The sequence below is a fragment of the Nematostella vectensis genome, chromosome 4, assembly GCF_932526225.1.
Source record: "Nematostella vectensis chromosome 4, jaNemVect1.1, whole genome shotgun sequence".
Taxonomy (NCBI): domain Eukaryota; kingdom Metazoa; phylum Cnidaria; class Anthozoa; order Actiniaria; family Edwardsiidae; genus Nematostella; species Nematostella vectensis.
This window is the reverse complement of record NC_064037.1, coordinates 3,205,239-3,224,166: the sequence shown is the minus strand read 5'-3', so window position 1 is coordinate 3,224,166 and position 18,928 is coordinate 3,205,239. Positions and strand designations below refer to the sequence as shown.

The window sequence follows — 18,928 nt, the reverse complement described above, 5'->3', positions numbered from 1 at the left end:
GACACGTTGACTCATTTACGGCTGATTGATAACTGATTGTTCTGACACGTTGACTCATTGACGGCTGATTGATAACTGATTGTTCTGACACGGTGACTCATTGACGGCTGATTGATAACTGATTGTTCTGACACGTTGACTCATTGACGGCTGATAACTGGTTGTCCTGAAATTTGACTCTTTGGCGGCTGATTGTTCTGACACGGTGACTCATTGATAACTGATTGTTCTGACACGGTGACTCATTGACGGCTGATTGATAACTGATTGTTCTGACACGTTGTCTTATTGACGGCTGATTGATAACTGATTGTTCTGACACGTTGACTCATTGACAGCTGATTGATAACTGGTTTTCCTGACACGTTGACTTATTGGCGGCTGATTGATAACTGATTGTTCTGACACGGTGACTCATTGACGGCTGATTGATAACTGATTGTTCTGACACGTTGACTCATTGACGGCTGATAACTGGTTGTCCTGACATTTGACTCTTTGGCGGCTGATTGTTCTGACACGGTGACTCATTGATAACTGATTGTTCTGACACGGTGACTCATTGATAACTGATTGTTCTGACACGGTGACTCATTGATAACTGATTGTTCTGACACGGTGACTCATTGATAACTGATTGTTCTGACACGGTGACTCATTGATAACTGATTGTTCTGACACGGTGACTCATTGATAACTGATTGTTCTGACACGGTGACTCATTGATAACTGATTGTTCTGACACGGTGACTCATTGATAACTGATTGTTCTGACACGGTGACTCATTGACGGCTGATTGATAACTGATTGTTCTGACACGGTGACTCATTGACGGCTGATTGATAACTGATTGTTCTGACACGGTGACTCATTGATAACTGATTGTTCTGACACGGTGACTCATTGACGGCTGATTGATAACTGATTGTTTTTCAGCACGGGGACTGGGAGGAGCTTTCCCGGAACCTCGTGTTTAACCAAACGCTGATATAGACGGGAACCCAAAAGCTAAACCCAAACCCTTTTTCTGCTTGCAACCAAACGCTAATATTTGGCTATTCTAATATCTATAAGTAGCACCAAGAGACAATCAAACTCTCTGGATAGCCAGCCGAATTAATTTGAATATTTTAAATAATATTTTTCTTCTATTTCTCATGGACTGTCTTGTAATATTAAAAGGGGTCATCCAGGGGACACCAGTTCGTGACCGAATTCTAAAAGCAAGTGAATATTGTTTTTCTTTTCTCATACATCTGGCCTATAAGGTTGACAATTTCATTTCATAAACAGGTGTTCTTATTCAAAGTTTTTTGGGAAGATGTTTATATTTCAGTATAGCAGTTATAGATGATAACGAGACGCAAAATAGAGAAGACATTTATTTTAAAGTGCGTTCATTTTGTAACAATGTATAACAACTAAATATTGGGGACCGATCCTGAGGTCCCGGAGGGAATTATTTAATTCATTCACTTTTATTACTGGGTGAATTACTGATAAAGTATCGCATGAAATCCATATCATTGTAGCATTGTTTAATTAAATTATCAATTGTAATTATTGGTGTGTGTGAATTAACTACTTTCTTCTTTGAAGACATTGGTGTCTACTGGTTATAAAACCGGTTTATAACCAGTTAAACTAGTTATTCCATGCTACTGCGAGGTTCCCATTGCACCAATCAAGTTCAACTAGTTATTCCATGTTATTGTGAGGTTCCCATGGCACCAATCAGCCCCTGCGCCGTGCTGAACAGGTTGACGGGAGTACTACCGTCTGTAATGAGGGTGGACTTGAGACCAAGAGACTGCAGGAGTTTGACCTGGGGTAACAACCATACCCATGTTAGAACATGCTAGAACGGGAGGGGGTACACACAACCATCTTAGCAAAAAAGCTGATACAAACACACCCATGTTAGAACATGCTAGAACGAGAGGGGTACACATAACCAGCTTAGCAAACAAGGTAATTCAAGCACGCCCATGTTAGAACATGCTAGAACGAGAGGGGTACACATAACCATCTTAGCAAACAAGCTGTTATAAACACACCCATGTTAGAACATGCTAGAACGAGAGGGGTACACATAACCAGCTTAGCAAACAAGCTGATACAGCCACACCCATGTTAAAACATGCTAGAACCAGAGGGGTACACATAACCATCTTAGCAAACAAGCTGTTATAAACACACCCATGTTAGAACATGCTAGAACGAGAGGGGTACACTTAACCATCTTAGTAAACAAGCTGATACAGCCACACCAATGTTAAAACAGGCTCGAACGGGAGGGGTACACATAACCAACTTATCAAACAAGGTGATACGGCCGCACCCATGTAAGCACAGACGGTGTTACAGTCAATCGTATTTCTGTGCAACCTGGACATTAACGCACCTGCATATCCGGCCCAGCGGTGGCTATAGCCTGGATTGTCTCAGCGCCGATCGCATTCACCATGTTGCTGAACTTCTCAGTCTCGATGGCCGCCATCTCCTTTGCGCGTGAAATCTCAAGCGCATTCTCCTCCGCCGTATAGGCAAGCTCCGCTTCACGGTCCTTTGTCATGCGCTCGCGATCTGACTCCTACGAGAATAGGAGAGGCTCAGACAAGGTCGCGGTAGATTCCCCTCTGCTTTTAGGGTTTTTAGTGTTACGATTGATCAGTAAATAGCTCTTACATTCATACTCAACAAAAAGCACGACAAAAAAAACACACGAAAAATAACATCTGCGTTATATTTCTCTTTACAAAAGTCTTAGTTGTTATTTGATGCTAATGAAATAAAATATACTGACCGCCTCGATCTTCGTGGCCTCGGCCTTGAGCTTAGCTTGTTGCACAGCAGCCTCGCCTTGTATCCTAGCCGCCTCGGCACGTGACTGGGCCTCAGCCTTAGCCTGACCAGTGGACTCGACCGCTGCACTTTGAGCCTGCAGCTCCAACAGTTCTTTGCGGGCACGCTCAGCTTCGGCCTCATCCGAAATCTTTTGGCGCTCCAATCGCCCCTTCGCCTCCTGCTCAAGACGTTCTGCTTCATGCCTATAGATATAAAAAGGCACCAAAAGCACAAAATGTAGCTGATTTCTTTATGATGTTAATGAATATTGAGCCTGCTGTCCTACCTAGCAGCGGCCTCCTGCGAGTTGGTAGTGATTTCAATAGCTAGCTGGACAGATTTCTGTAAGGCGTCCCTGGTTCGCTGGTCCACAGGCTCCACCGACTGGATGTCGACGCTTGTGATGTTGAGCTTGTTGGCGGGAAACGTGAACTTGTTCCGGATCTTCTTGTTCTCATCCAACCCAAACACTGAGGACCGGATGATCTTTGCAGAGTTCTGAAAGCAGAACACGAAACTGTTTGGTTATTTGTCAGGGAATCGTTTGCACTTTTTTTTTAGAAATAGCTAAAGCTCTTTACCAGGACTGGGCTTACTAGACATCCAAGCTCTAGCCCATTCATTCTTTTCCAGGTTGTGGAAATTTTTCCTGGTTGTGAAAATATTGCCGTGGTCTTCACCAGTAATATATCCTCCCTATTATAGCTTTGTGGCCCTCTATTAAGTTGAGATTTCTCTATAACACTGACACATAGTTTTACATCTATTGAACATCTAGCTCAATGATTCCCTTTCCTAGTAGAGAACGCATTTACATACTGCCCGTGGTCTCCATCAGTAATACATAGACCCCTAGGACTGTACTAAAATACTGCACTTGGTCCACTAGAACTCTACACAAGTAATAAACATATTCCTTTCACTGCCTAGTAAACCTCTTCGTTGTGGAGGCTGCACTAAATTACTGCCTGGTCTACACCAGTAATAAACATACTCCTTTCACTCCCTAGGAAACCCCTTTGTCGTGGACGCTGCCCTAGAATATTTTCCGTGTTTCCCACCCCTAATAGATATATCCCAGTACATGCCTAGTAAACCCCTTTCTCGTGGACGCTGCCCTAGAATATGTTCGTGTTTTCCACCTGTAATAGATATATTCCAGTACATGCCTAGTAAACCCCTTTCTCGTGGACGCTGCCCTAGAATATGTTCGTGTTTTCCACCTGTAATAGATATATCCCAGTACATGTCTAGAAAACCCCTTCCTCGTGGACGCTGCCCTAAAATGCTGTCTGGTATACACCAGTAATAAATATATTCTATTCCCTGTAGAAAACCCTACCCTGGGTACCAGAGCCAAAATGCTGCGACGAGCGAAGCGATGAGGTTCTGGGCGGGCGAGTAGCTTAAAATACAGTCCGCTTTCTCCACCAGTAATAAATATATACCATTCCCTGCCTAGTAAGCCCCGACCTTGTGAAAATTGCACTAAATACTGCTCATCCCCCCTACCTTGTGGAAATCGTCGAACTGTACACCTGCCACAGCTCCTCGGATTCTGGAGGCGATGGCTTTACACGCGTCGCCCACGAAGTCCGGTACAGAGAAGAGCTTGGCTGCTTCCTTGGCACTCTTATCCGATGCGTCAAAATGCCTTCAGCACAATACAATAAGACTTAACTTAAACAATAAGAAGCACGCATACATTCCTGTATACGCCTATTTCAAATAAAGTGGCTCTCAGAGAGTCCATGTGTCGTAACCCACAGTTCTTTGTGGGTATCAAATCAAAAGTTGCTGCCATTTTTTTTCATGGACATTCGCATAGCTTTCAGCTACCGGGATCCAGTAACTTATATGCTACCCATAAAGAGTGTTTATATGCACTGATTTCCGAGTGCAACTATATGTCTAATGGGTGTATATACATTGGGAAGCTAAACTTACCAGTTGTACGAGAGCTGCAGTGAGAGCCTAGCGTGGTCAGCGGTTTCCACTGTTATAATATCCGTGCAGAAGTCTGGACCGAGTAGCAGACACAGGGCCTTTATCACGTTAGGCTTTTTGGGCTTGCCGCCAGAAATACTTAGCTGGGTAAACTGTTCATCTGGGCCTAACATTACCAGCTCTGGACCGAATATCACCCTGAAAAGCAGAAATTTCAAGTAAGGGAAAGAAGCCTCGGTGAATATAAAAACGCAAGACATTATTCGATTCGATGCGGCAATACCGGGTGTAATGAGGGGCACCCATCCTCGGGTACCCAGGGCGGGTCACAGGCGCGATAACGAGGCGTCGGAGAGGGGGGGGGCGATAGAGAAGAGAAAGGAGGGACCTCACCCCTCACCCCCCTCCGCTGGCCATCTTTCGTCACGTTCTCACACCTGTGACCTCGCCCCTCACCCCCTCCGCTGGCCATCTTTCGTCACGTTTTCACACCTGTGACCTCGACGCACTGGGTTCTTGAGGATGAGAGGTACAGAAGAAGAAGAGTTTGCCTTTTCTCTCGCTCTCTTTTTCACTTGCTCCGTTTTGTCTCGCTCTCATTTTCTCTTGCTTTGTTTTCTCTCACTCTCTTTTTCTCACGGATCCTTGAAGGGATAGGGCTGTACCTTGCTTTTTTCTCCGTGTAATCATAGATCTGCACGGCAGCGTTATGAGGCACACGATATGTGATCACCCGCGTCTTGTCGCGTCTTGTCTCGCTTTTAGCTGTGTGATCAAAGAAAAGCTAGCAAAATGGTGTCTCTACTTAACCTATTACCGTTGGGGTAGTGTAGAGACAAGCTAGCAAAATGCTGTCTCTGCATAACATAGTACATACTGGCTTACTACGTTTTTTATTTCCTCGTGGGTTGAACATTGTTGTTGTTGCTGTTACTGCGTATGCGTTTGTTGCTGATGTTTTTATTGTTGTTTATATTGTTCTAGTTGTTGTTGTATGGCAAAGAGAAATTTTAAAGATACAATCAAAAGTTAAATAAATAATAATACTCACCCTCACGTGGGGGCGGGGCTATATTACGGTAGCCGCGGTCTGCCAGGGGGTCCTTGCCACCTGCGAGAAGCAGCTCCACGGCAGGAGGGAGCTCCTTCATCCACAGCTCCTCGTCATGGGTCAGCATGTAGGTCTGACCACACACAGCGCGCACTTTACCTGTCTTGATGTCTCGTACATAGATACCCTCGTTTTCATCCAGGGGCATCGCCTTACGCCTGAGGCAAGAAACAAGGACGTAAAGGAACGTGGGACTTAGGCTGAGGCAAAGACGCCAAGGAACGTAAGACTTAGACTGAGGCAAAGACGCAAAGAAACGTGGGACTTAGACTGAGGTAAAGACGCAAAGGAACATAAGACTTAGACTGAGGCAAAGACGGAAAGGAGCGTGTGACTTAGACTGAGGAAAAGACGGAAAGGAACGTCTTCATAGAAGTAAGAGAAGGTACGACTAAGTGCATGCGAAATAACGTGAGATATGAACCGAACTGTGCGACTTCAAAACCTCAGGTTACTGTGAATGTATTGGCTACTTGAATAAGATTCCAAAAGTTCATTACCTGTCAGTCACATCCACTTCGACTGGAGGTATGTACTCCCTGGGTCCGCGAATCATCCAGCGGTCTCCAGGATTGCGCAGAACTTTTTTCTATTCAAGCAAAAAAGATTGGCGATTGAAATAGCGTAAAATATTGAAGCCAGTAGAATAAACAAAGATGTTTGCGTACCCCGTCCTCTGATATGTCGTCAAAGGACTCGTTAGCCTTCAGAATCAGTCCTTCGTCTTCTCCAAGAACAAACACATCCTGTATAATGCCTTGCTCCAAACTCTCCCCAGGCAGAAGAAAGAATGACTTCTCACCCTAAAAAAAACGATTGTGAATTCTTTCGAATACTAAACGAGGAAAGCATCCACGTGATAAATTAAACAGATACTGTCTTAATTTTAACCAAGGTTTATAGGGTTAATTAGGTTGATTCCCCTCTATTAACTATGTTTTATCTGATAAAATCACATATCAAATTAAAAAGGTCACAGTACTGCGAAAAATGTGCAGAAGTCAATAATACTAATAAAAATAAAATATATTTTAAAGCATATATCCGTCACTTAAAGCATATTGAAAGACCACATATTCGGAGTAACATTCCTCGTGATTTTCATGCCTTTCATAGATCGCGAATTTCGTGATCGAAAAATTGAAAAAATAAATAAATAAGCGTCACAAAATTAAGGAGAAAAAATATGACGAAGGCCTGATTGCCATTATTTAAATGTTTTTTCTACGTACATACCTTTACAAGTTTTTTCTGCCCAAGCTGCGGCTTGCCGTCAGAACCCACAGGGTCCATGATCACACAGTATTGCCTGTTATTCAAGGTGGTTATCTCAATAACTCCTTGTACCTGTAACCATACAGACCACAGTATTCATATAATGAATTGATGCCATACCAAACAAAAACCCGTACAGGCAAAATTACATACACACCAATAGAAATAACTTGTATTACATGCTTCGTATTCCCGAGTAAACAATTACATACATGCCAATTAGATGATAAAAAAGTCATCTCTCAACTCAAATCAATATGCTGATAAATTTGTATATTTTGGTGCCCAATCTATATATCATTTCCAGGAGAAAGAGTCAACCAAATACTTTTCTTTGCTTGGAAAAATGTGTCAAAGTGCAAATTTATAGGAATATTGGGTGTTAACTCACTTCCAGGAAAGTTGTTTCAAAAGTACTGTAAGCTAAAATTAAAGTAAAGCTTAAGATACTCTTTTTTGAATAAAACTATATCTGAATACAAAAGATATCCTGTGTATTTGGGCTGCAAGAATACATACATTTATCTGATAGCCAAAACTGGATCCCCTCACACAAAAAAGTTTCCAAATACTATCCCTTGCACTTGTCCCATTACTTCACTATCAAATCTTATTTTGCATGCAAAATGTCTAAAATTTGGTTCAAGGGGCTACAAGGGCAAGGCATTCTAACAGTAACTCCTATAGTTTATACGTTCCTGAGATGTGATAAAAAGCAATCAAATACCTCTTCATAAACATCTGGTATATGTGCCTCTGTATCACTCATGGTGACCAGCCATTCTTCTCCATTCTTCCTGGTAACACCATTGACATCTTTGTAGGTCCCAGTGGCTCGCAGGTGCAATGCTTTCTGAAATTTTTAGGACAGGCCATGTTGGTGGAAATGATGGAACAAACAGCTAATGTAATGTGGTGTGATGTGATCATGAGTTAAATAGGCTGTGGTAAGGGTGAAGCTAAGAGATGGGATGTGGTACAGTAGATGAGTTGGTAACTGTCCAAAATGGGTTACAGGGTTTGGTCTAGGGTACAGGATAAATAAATAATAAGAGGTGATGGGTGTGGGTGTTTATTCATTTATTTATTTAATTATTCCCAATTTCTAGTCTAAAGAAAAAGGAAATCAAGAAACGCCAATATTTTCTTTATTATAAAATAAAATATGACATTTTTCACATTATCTAACAGCTTTTGTACAAATAATTATACTATTTTTCATTCTTTGTATATTTCTTTTTCAAAGTTGGTGAGTGCCTCAAAAACCACTTGGTAACACAGTACCTTATCATGAGTGGCACAACAAACAAGAATGCAATTGATAGGGAAGACATTGATACCAAATATGACATAACAAACACAATACCAAAAAGAACAACATTGATAATAATAATGATGTTGATACCAATAGCAACGAGAAAAGTTATCACGATAACAGAAAACTGTATGAGAAACACAAGACCAATGATAGCTGCAGTGATAAGAATTATGCCGTTGATGATGCTGAAGGTGAAGCTGACCTTCTCGGTGAGAACAAATGCATCCTCCACCGTCACCACTTCTTCGTATGCACCTGGAAGGTACGCACCAACTTTTTTAACCAGCCATTCCTCTCCCGTCACTCGCATATGACCATCACGATCCTAGGATGGGTAAAAAACATTAAGGTTCTTTCTGGAGTAAAATAGCTTTGTTTTACTTATATGATAATTAGACCATTATGCTTTTCTTAGGCCAATTATTCGATTACAACCATAAGACAAAAAGGTAAAAACCAAAGTATTTTTTTTATATCTCCAAAGATTTTGGGCCTGCCCCAATTATCAAAGAAAAACGTGTGGCCTCTGGGGGGAAATGAGTAGTGCTAAACCTACCCTGGTCTCCCTTCTGGCCCTTAGTCTGATAGCTTGATTAGGCTGGATGACCGTTGCTCTGACAGTTTCTATTATCTCGACTTCCTTCCTTGGAATTAAGGTACCTGAAGATGACAAACACTTTATTAATTGCAAGTGGGCCATGTCATCCCTTACTCCTAACACCAAGGTAAATGAAATGTTTGTAACAATTCCTCTTCTGACTCTGGAAAGCATGAAAAAATTACATAGAAATCTATCGATGGACAATATAACAATTCCAGCAGGTAACATAGCATTATGCATATCTTGGTCCAGCCTGTGGTACATATTGTACACACCTGGTCCATCCTGTAGTATTGCATAGTACATACCTGGTATTCTATAATTTGGCACTGTACATACCTGGTCCATCCTGTAGTATGGCATAGTACATACCTGGTCCATCCTGTAGTATGGCATAGTACATACCTGGTCCATCCTGTAGTATGGCATTGTACATACCTGGTCCATCCTGTAGTATGGCATAGTACATACCTGGTCCATCCTGTAGTATGGCATAGTACATACCTGGTCCAGCCTGTAGTATGGCATTGTACATACCTGGTCCATCCTGTAGTATGGCATTGTACATACCTGGTCCATCCTGTAGTATGGCATTGTACATACCTGGTCCATCCTGTAGTATGGCATAGTACATACCTGGTCCATCCTGTAGTATGGCATAGTACACACCTGGTCCATCCTGTAGTATGGCATAGTACATACCTGGTCCATCCTGTAGTATGGCATCGTACACACCTGGTCCATCCTGTAGTATGGCATAGTACATACCTGGTCCATCCTGTAGTATTGCATAGTACATACCTGGTATTCTATAATTTGGCACTGTACACACCTGGTCCATCCTGTAGTATGGCATCGTACATACCTGGTCCATCCTGTAGTATGGCATAGTACATACCTGGTCCATCCTGTAGTATTGCATAGTACATACCTGGTATTCTATAATTTGGCACTGTACATACCTGGTCCATCCTGTAGTATGGCATAGTACATACCTGGTCCATCCTGTAGTATGGCATAGTACATACCTGGTCCATCCTGTAGTATGGCATAGTACATACCTGGTCCATCCTGTAGTATGGCATTGTACATACCTGGTCCAGCCTGTAGTATGGCATTGCACATACCTGGTCCATCCTGTAGTATGGCATAGTACATACCTGGTCCATCCTGTAGTATGGCATAGTACATACCTGGTCCATCCTGTAGTATGGCATTGTACATACCTGGTCCATCCTGTAGTATGGCATTGCACATACCTGGTCCATCCTGTAGTATGGCATAGTACATACCTGGTCCATCCTGTAGTATGGCATTGTACATACCTGGTCCATCCTGTAGTATGGCATATACCTGGTCCATCCTGTAGTATGGCATTGTACATACCTGGTCCATCCTGTAGTATGGCATTGTACATACCTGGTCCATCCTGTAGTATGGCATAGTACATACCTGGTCCATCCTGTAGTATGGCATTGTACATACCTGGTATTCTATAATTTGGCACTGTACACACCTGGTCAAGCCTGTAACATGGTACTGTACCTGGTCCTTCAAACAGCCACTCATCACCAGCAACTCTTTTTTCTCCTGATGCATCCTCGAAGTCTAGCACAGCCCTAAGGCGCAAGGCTGAGTTAGCCACAACCACTCTTAGAGCTGTCACTCCTTGTTTAAGAACCTCGCCAGGGTAGAGGGGGAAGGGGTCTTGGGCAAGGCGGATATCCTAAAATAACAGGAAGTAAAAAGTTTAATTCTGCCATCATTTATTTTTCCTTCTCTTTTTTTTTCTAATTTAACCTGATCAGCATGTCGTAGCTTGATTTGGCCATAGTCGTCCAGGACAAGTTTCCCATCCTTGTCACGTAGGCAAGGATTTTCCACAATGCAGTAGTGCCTTGGTGGCACTGTGATCATCTTCTCAGGTCCAAGAATAACCTTTGGATACAAAAGAAATATTGATGAGCTTTCAATAATGCAGTCATTTTTAGTTTTGATTTTGCTTTACATCTGATAATTGGAAGAACATAAAGGAGACAGTCCTGCAAAATCCAAGTTTGAGTATTATGTGTTTAGAAAAGTCCTGTGACAAGTTTCCTGTTATTAAGAATACTGACATCCCATCCATGATATTCATAATGAACACAGGGTTCCCTAAACAGGGACTATACTAATGCCATGCTCATTGGTCAACCACAAGGTGTAGAGAACAGTAGTCAATCCAGTGGAAGAGTTAAAAATACCATACAGAAGTTTCTAGAGGTCAGAAAGTCAATGTAGCACAGCCTTGACTGCAGGAGGAGTATTATTATTCTAGCAAGTGATCAGGGAGACATCCTATTTCACCTTGTCACTCGCACTGAGTTTCATAACATACATAAAAAAATGTCTTTTTTTAACCTGCACATATTTTAGCCTAACAGATTTTTATTGATCCAATTTCAGAGATTTTGACATTTAGGCCCAAATGAGAACTGACATCACAAATGAGAAATAATTTAATTATTGAATACACCAACCTTTTCATTATCCTGTCGGATGAAGGTCTTTGGACCAGTCTCCACCTTTGTCACATTGCTGTTCTGGTCAAGGACATGAATGTAGTAGTATGGTGGGATGCGGTAGATGCTGTCACTCTCTTTGCTTGATCTTGACATGGTTGTATATGGAGTCTATCGTTCACTGCTCTGTCAAACATGAAAATAGATATTCAAGGGAGGATCCTAGTGGGAGTGGAGACGTCTGACTTGAAGCAATCCTCGTTATGTTAGCCGTTTATACCTAAAAACGGCTATATGCCTCTATAGGCTAAATGCCTATAAACAGCCTGCACAATAGGTGAGCCAGTGACATAAATCACATATTCTGAACAGGAGTAATTGTAAAGAGCTTAGATCCCGATTTACACTGATCAAATTTTGCCATTCACAAATTATGGCAAAGGGAGCAATCACGGATCATTGTTTTCAATTTGTCCTTTTCACCATTCGTCATAAAAAAAAAAAATGCCATTCGCGGATCACGAAAATAACCCGCCTCTGTGTGAAATGACAAGGGCATGGTGGGGGCGAGGTATTGAATAACAAAGAATAAAATAAAATAGGTGGGTTATTAATCATTAAAAAATATCCTATATAAGGGTCCGCATTTATAGAACTCTGTGGTAAATGAGGTTAGGATAAAATATACAAGCTTCATGCATAATTATTATAAGTTATTTCCTAATTTATCATTGAAAGTTTCAATGTTAAAGAACTAGGTCAGGAAAAACATTTGCTGAGTGCTTTCATGCGAGACAAGGTGAAACTTATAAAAAGGTAAAACCAAGTGTACATAGAGTTGATTTGCTTCAAAACATAACAGTTAATTTAACTAACAGTGATATTACCCAATGACTTCATTGTGATCGCTCTCGAAAGTTTTAAAGTGTTTTTGAAAGTTCATGTCTCATACAGAGTTAGAAGGCCGAACAATTCATCGAAATAGAAGACGTTAAAATCTATATGCATATCTATATCCTACAGAGTTTGGAACGCTTAATCCGAATTTATCTGTATGTTAAAATGAGAGGCTCAATCATGCACAAATTGAAGTGAAATCAACAAGGAAAAGCTAAAAATATCTTAAGTTAGGCTTATTGAGTAAGGTAGCAACTAAGGTTGAATGAGTTTCGATTCAATAACCTTAAATAGCCCATATTATCTCGTAAATACCGTAAAGATGAAGAAGAAATGCTTCTTAAATCCCCTTTACGTTTTCAGTAATTTCAAGTTCGTAGAAACACCGAAAATACTTGTTCAAAGGCGGCGACAAGCAGAAAGTATCTGCAAAAATCTACCCCTCAGCATCGAACAACACGGAACTTTGGAAGAAACCAATCAGGGGCCACAAACGTTGCAAGCCAATCATCGGTCGGCGTTCAACGCAGAATTATTTCGTGATGATTACCACCACCCTGGGACTTTCCCAACCACAGGTCTCCCAGCAACAGATAAATATTAAAACAAAAAACAGGCAGTTTCCAAAAAAAAAAATAAAAACTGCATAGGCCAAATATACATTGTGTAATTTGTTTTACTAAGCCTTCTCAAGTTGCGATTCCAATCGCTGTCCAAGAGAATTCGGCTAGGGAGTGGTGTTATTTTTCTTGGACCAATCAATGCAGGATTTATTTAGACTTTAGGCACAAGGTAGCCGCATGCCAACTGCAAAAACTTTCTGTAATAATGTGAGGATTATTTCCGGATGCATCCAGAGCTCCCTACTGACAAGGGTGGCACCCCTTAAAGTTTTCAACTACAAGCTATTCCCAGAACCACCCAGCTTCAAATAAAACAAAGATAATCAATGTCTATTATTTTAATAATCATATGATATTTCACATAAATATATAATTCACTTTAACTTTTTCACACCTTTGTACAATGTATATTTTCATTCTTTTTTAGATCTCTCAATATTAATATATTATATATTAGCATGAATTGCAATCTTCCTTATGTACACTAAACAAAATAATGCATTATCAATCATCACAATGCAAGGTGTTGGTTAGTCAGAATTATAAACAAAATGTACATTATAAAATAAACAGTGCAATAAGAAAATTAAAAAATACGACATTTACATGCAATGGAAAATTTGTATAAATTATAACTAGAAAATAATAAATCAATATCAAGCAGATGAATTATTTTCTAAAGCATTTAGAATATAGAAGTAAACCATAAACGTCTTTACAGTTATACACAACAGTGTTTCCTTGTATTCATCAAGGATAACTATAAGTCTTTTTAGACAGGCCTGTCTCAAGAGTGTAGGATCATAAATCAATGGGTGTTGCTGTTGTAGGATCATAATTTGATAGGGGACTCTCTAGGATCCTCTGAAGTGGGTCATTACAACAAGGTCAAGCACATTTTGCCCCCTCAGAATCTCCTTGGCAACCTCCTTATGCGTCCAGTGTAGCACTTCTTTGCCATTCACAGAATGGATAAACATTCGCACCTAGGAAATGTTATGTACAGTAAATTAATATGGATATGCTTCACTGACTAGAAAACTATTCACACCCAGGAGTTGATATTCACAGTGATAAAATAGTTATTTCACATAATGGATAAACATTTATATCTAAAATAATATGTTAAATATAAAATATAATACATATAAATAAGGGGTTGAATATAAATAATAACTGTTCGCACAGGAAGATAAAAATCCCAATGGTTATGTTGATATTATAAGGAAATTGAGGGAACTGTTAGGTAAACAATGGCCCACAGAAAACTCATGACTTCAACAGAAAAAACAGCAGTTTGGCACTTCTCAAGACAGAAATGAACTGATGACAGAATGGACAAACAGACAAATTGATTGGCAAATAGAGAAAAGACTAACAGATGGAAGGGCACACAAACAAACAATAAGACAAACAGATAATTTATTGCGTAGGCAGAGGGAAAGACAGATTGACGTACTGTACCTTGAGTCCTGCCGCTGCAGCAGGCCCTGATGGATCTACTGTTTGTACAAACACAGGCTCTGATCCACGTACAACAAACCCAAACCCTACAGCATCACTCATTACCTGGTACAGTAAAAAAAATAATAACATGTGTAGGTACCTACATACTTCTCGTAAATGCTAACCTCGTGTGGCTAATGTATGGAAGATTCCCCAAAAGAACAACAAAAAAGAAAACCAAAGCTAAATACCCTTGAATAATGGTTATTTCATGCGATGGATTATTTTAAATCACAACACAATGATTTCTTTATTTTACTTGTATCCTCTCAAACACATTTGCACAAGGTTTTCTGGCAGGTGTACTGGAAAGTTAGATTTTGCTATAATTTTATGGCATAATTCTAGTCACAAGCAGAAATCAAAATGATTTGTAATTGTGAGATCGCTTACAAAATATTGTTTGTTGGCCTCTTGATAGCAACCAGACGTTACAAACAGTGCTATTCTTCTTACCCTGATGGTTTTCATGGTGTATGGACCATTGTTATCCAGCAGTTCATCAACTGTAACCTCTCTCACAATAACTAATGGAAAAAAGAATGCCTTAAGCATCAACATATTTATTTAAAAAAAAAACTAGGGTACTTTACCTGGTCTGGGGCTGAAATTTCCTGGGCTACCACCTGAATCTGGACTTCCTGGAGACTGCCTGAAACCTACAAGAATTGAAAATGTCAGCAATCAAATAGACAAATTCTGAAATCAAGCAACCTTATAGCTGGTCATAATGCTGATGCAATATACCTGTGAATTCATTGCCACGAGCCTCACGGCTAGGAGACAGAGGAACAGGAATTGAGCGTCCACCCATGAGAAGGGATAGATTCTTTTTACGCACTTCCCTTGGGGAGCCCGGAGGAAGGGAAAGCTGACGTCCTTCGAGAAGACATAAGGCTTCCATAAGTTTCTTGGCAAACACCTTTTCAATCACAAACTGGTAATAGGTGCTTGGATCATCCTTGAAATGATGGTCATCAGTCACTACATAATAAAAAAAGTTGTAAGAAGTTGTAGTGTTGTCTTGTGAATCATGAAGAACTAAACAAAATAAAGAAATAATAAGCTTACCATGCTTCATTAGACCAATCTCTAAGAGTTCTCGTCCCAGGAGCACTGCCTCAAATCTGTCATTTGTCTCGCCTCTCTCAACCATCCAGTCCACTAGAGAGCTTCCAATAAAACAACTTCTGTAAACAAAGTCCTCACACTGCTGCTGTTTTACTAGGTGGCAGTCATCTGCTTTGATTCTACAAGCAATCACAACAGTAAAAAGGTTAGTAAGGATATGATGGACATTGACAGTGTCTTAGATCACCTTAGACTGATTCTGATTATACTCATCCTGCTCATAAACTCACATAGAATCATTTGGTCTGCATGATTCATCAAGGGCCTAGAATATGAGATAATTTAGTTCTTTTTTTACCAAAAAAACTGCGCCTTCATATGTACAAGTATGATTTCCTTTCAACTATATAAAAGTATGTTTTTTAATTATTGGAACACTAGAAACGCCATCCCAAATTAAAAGAAAAGTGGGCAATGAAACAGTAGATGGAGAGAACACTACAACTGTATGCAGAACACCTCATCTTTGTAGAAATATTTGCAGTTATAATGTACATACCACAATGGGTAATTGAATTCTACAAACCTCTGTGAAATATTATATCCTCTGATCACTAGGGCAACATCATGGGTTATTGGTAGCGTATTGTCATCTCTACGGAAACGATAGAACAGCATTTCATCCTTGAACATATGGTCATCACAAACTACAAGGGAAAAAAACAACCATTTTTTAGGAGACAGTTTTAGGCAAGATTAAAGTATCCTATTGTACAACAAAGTCAGAAGAAAGTCGAACTATCATATACGAAAACATTGGCTCACAGCGCCTCTTTCTGTGAACCCCTAAAACATATCATTTCTAGTAGAAAAGCCCATTTCTTTCTCAAATGGCCCCTTAAAATATATAATACCCCCCCCCCCCCCCCTCTCCCAAAAAGCATCCCTATCAGGCAACATGCCCTTGTTAAAAATGCAACAGCAACAAATTACGGGTAACATAACATGTAATAACGTTTGAAGAAAACAAGCCATCACATTGGGGCACTGAACAACGTCACTGTTTATGATCAAATATCACTGAGGCTGGAACCAGGATGTTTTGTTATGTTTACTGGTGATATCATGTCATGTAACCTCAGGGTTTTTACCATCAGGGGCGGATCTAGGGGTAGTCCCCAATATTTTCAGATTTTTGGCTAAAAATAAACCAACAAGAAATAGAAAGAATCCGGCCCCTTTTTTGATACTCTTGCTTCAGCCCCACATTTTTTGGAACTCTTGGATCGGCCAATAAAAATAAACTAAAAACGCAATGTATAAGCTTGTTTACAACATCGGGTTTCACTCTACGAAGCCTCCCATCGAGTCACTTCGGGAGCTTTTGAATTCGTCAATGTAGCGCTACTTTGTGACTTTAGAAAGACTGATATTATCAAAAGCTGAGTTTACCGTGATGAATGATGTTATTCTCTTGCAAGATGCACATGCATTGTACTGCCGCAGTCCGGTTCACCGCCTCGCCATGATGCACCAACCAGTCGACAACGTCTCTTCCGACAAAACAACAAGGGTACAGACGCAAATGGTATCGCCTGTCTTTGATAATATCTCCTGGATCTCTCTCATTATGTAGCCGAACTCTTAAATGTTCACCTAGAAGCAAAATCTGCATAGATTTTGCAGAAATACGCTCCATTTCGGGAAACGAAGGATTCACATCTCACTTGTGTCTACATATTTCTGAAATTCGAAACCGAACGACTCGCACCGCTGGCCACTTGACCGATGTGACTTTTCGCATTTCGCGCGAAATGTAAATAACATGATGTCTACGGAGCCAAGGCGATTTATAGATTTTCGCAAGAAATCATTATTACAAAGTGACATTTTTTATTTATGCTCTCTTAGTTTACGACAGCAGGCAGTCGTTATAGGTAATAGAAAGAGGATGCAATTTTTCAACGCGTTTTAGATGCAAATTTGTAATTGCAGCCTAAACGAAATAAGAAACACGGCACGTTTTGATACCATTTTTAAAACTATAATTGCTAGGTAGTTTTTACGTCACCACCAGTTGACAATGGAACAATTTTCAGGACGCGACCGATACCGAACAAAACTACTGATTATTATTTCACCAAACCACACATCTCACTCCCTACGCACGTTCATACTTTTGCAAAAAGACCATTACCCAAAAGACCCCTTGCGGGTCTTGTGATGAAAAAAAAAAAAACAATTGAAACGTGACTATTAACGAAACGCAATATATTGTATTGCTCAATACAACACTTATATAGAATATCTTTTATGCTCATCAAAAGTGAATTGCGCAATAAATTTCTGCAAGAGGAGAGAAAACATTTTACCTTTATAGTATATATATTAAAAAACAAACAATCAGTTTTGGTTATGTCACGCGTTGCTCTTTCCACTCTCCACTGAGGCGATGGGAGGATCGCGGACGCACCGGAACCACCACGACTGCTGCGCGCTCTGATATTCTGATATGCATGTGCGAACTTTTTCGGCTCGCTGGTTGGCTAGTAAAGTATATGTCAATGACTTTACTTCACAATTCTGTCAAAGGACCTAAAGGTGGCCACGCTAGCGCGCGTCGCACTGTAAAGGTTTGTTCTCACTTGGAGGTACCATCGCAAACGCAAGCGAACTCAACTGCTTGATTCTCACTTGTTTTGCGTTCACGCTTGCGTCCCAGTGAGCAAGAGCCTTCAACACGAGGTTTCGCTATAAAAGGGAAGCTCCTCCCACCCCGAGCTCAAAGGGCAATCAGTTATCAATCAGCCGTCAATGAGTCAACTTGTCAGAACAATCAGCCGTAAATGAGTCAAATGTCAGGACAATTTGCTCTAGGCGCTAAATTCAAATTTTTATTTTCTTTACCAAATCAAATATCATTCCTAGAGTTGTTCACCTAAAATTTTTCTATCTATCGTAAAATAATAATGTACCAAGCTGTGTGCGCTCTAAAATACGAGCATTTTCGTCAAAGCACGAGAATAATTTGTGACTGCTAGCGTGGTTGTGTTCTGATTATAATTGCAAAATCGAGGCCGGGGGTGTGAGGAGCTTTCCTTTTTATAGCGGAACCTCGTGTTTAAAGCATACATCAAATAGCACAGTCATCATTTTTCCAAATGTTTGCACGCAATCAACACGCAACATCGACACAGCGTGCAACATTGCTAGCTCGAACAATGTTACGG

The 18,928-nt window shown here is 40.5% G+C and overlaps 2 protein-coding genes across 3 annotated transcripts; both read right to left on the bottom strand.

Annotated features, from left to right (window-relative positions):
• Positions 1-1,370: 1,370 nt before the first annotated feature.
• On the bottom strand, positions 1,371-12,971 carry LOC5507563 (major vault protein). 2 transcript variants are annotated; one of them, XM_048726367.1, is made up of 19 exons: positions 12,814-12,971; positions 11,620-11,787; positions 10,901-11,038; positions 10,646-10,826; positions 9,056-9,159; positions 8,702-8,824; positions 7,909-8,034; positions 7,143-7,253; positions 6,575-6,709; positions 6,407-6,495; positions 5,847-6,064; positions 5,461-5,560; positions 4,796-4,993; positions 4,361-4,502; positions 3,135-3,346; positions 2,808-3,051; positions 2,406-2,594; positions 1,728-1,826; positions 1,371-1,677 (listed from the first exon to the last, which is right to left on the bottom strand). In XM_048726367.1, exons 2-19 carry the CDS (start codon positions 11,755-11,757, stop codon positions 1,660-1,662), a joined length of 2,565 nt encoding a protein of 854 aa, XP_048582324.1. In that variant the 5' UTR covers positions 11,758-11,787; positions 12,814-12,971; the 3' UTR covers positions 1,371-1,659. The 2 variants fall into 2 exon arrangements, with proteins under 2 accessions (XP_048582324.1, XP_048582325.1); XM_048726368.1 differs by having other exon boundaries at positions 1,371-1,826; positions 11,620-11,782; positions 12,814-12,965.
• Positions 12,972-13,444: 473 nt separating this feature from the next.
• Positions 13,445-18,821, bottom strand: LOC5507571 (DEP domain-containing mTOR-interacting protein). Its single transcript, XM_032376236.2, has 8 exons — positions 17,151-18,821; positions 16,285-16,405; positions 15,699-15,877; positions 15,375-15,611; positions 15,221-15,286; positions 15,084-15,154; positions 14,586-14,690; positions 13,445-14,107 (listed from the first exon to the last, which is right to left on the bottom strand). The coding sequence occupies exons 1-8, from the start codon at positions 17,395-17,397 to the stop codon at positions 13,976-13,978; spliced, it is 1,158 nt and encodes a 385-aa protein (XP_032232127.2). The 5' UTR covers positions 17,398-18,821; the 3' UTR covers positions 13,445-13,975.
• Positions 18,822-18,928: the final 107 nt, after the last annotated feature.

Bases quoted from the DNA above. Each gene is read 5' to 3' on its own strand.
- LOC5507563 (XM_048726367.1), bottom strand. From the start codon at position 11,757: ATGTCAAGATCAAGCAAAGAGAGTGACAGCATCTACCGCATCCCACCA. The intron at 8,825-9,055 runs GTAGGTTTAGCA...TACCCATCCTAG, and splicing joins GGGCCAGAAGGGAGACCAGG to GATCGTGATGGTCATATGCG. The intron at 2,595-2,807 runs GTCAGTATATTT...CTATTCTCGTAG, and splicing joins AGGCCACGAAGATCGAGGCG to GAGTCAGATCGCGAGCGCAT.
- LOC5507571 (XM_032376236.2), bottom strand. From the start codon at position 17,397: ATGGAGCGTATTTCTGCAAAATCTATGCAGATTTTGCTTCTAGGTGAA. The intron at 15,155-15,220 runs GTAAAGTACCCT...TTTTTCCATTAG, and splicing joins AAATTTCAGCCCCAGACCAG to TTATTGTGAGAGAGGTTACA. The intron at 14,691-15,083 runs GTAAGAAGAATA...TTACTGTACCAG, and splicing joins ACACCATGAAAACCATCAGG to GTAATGAGTGATGCTGTAGG.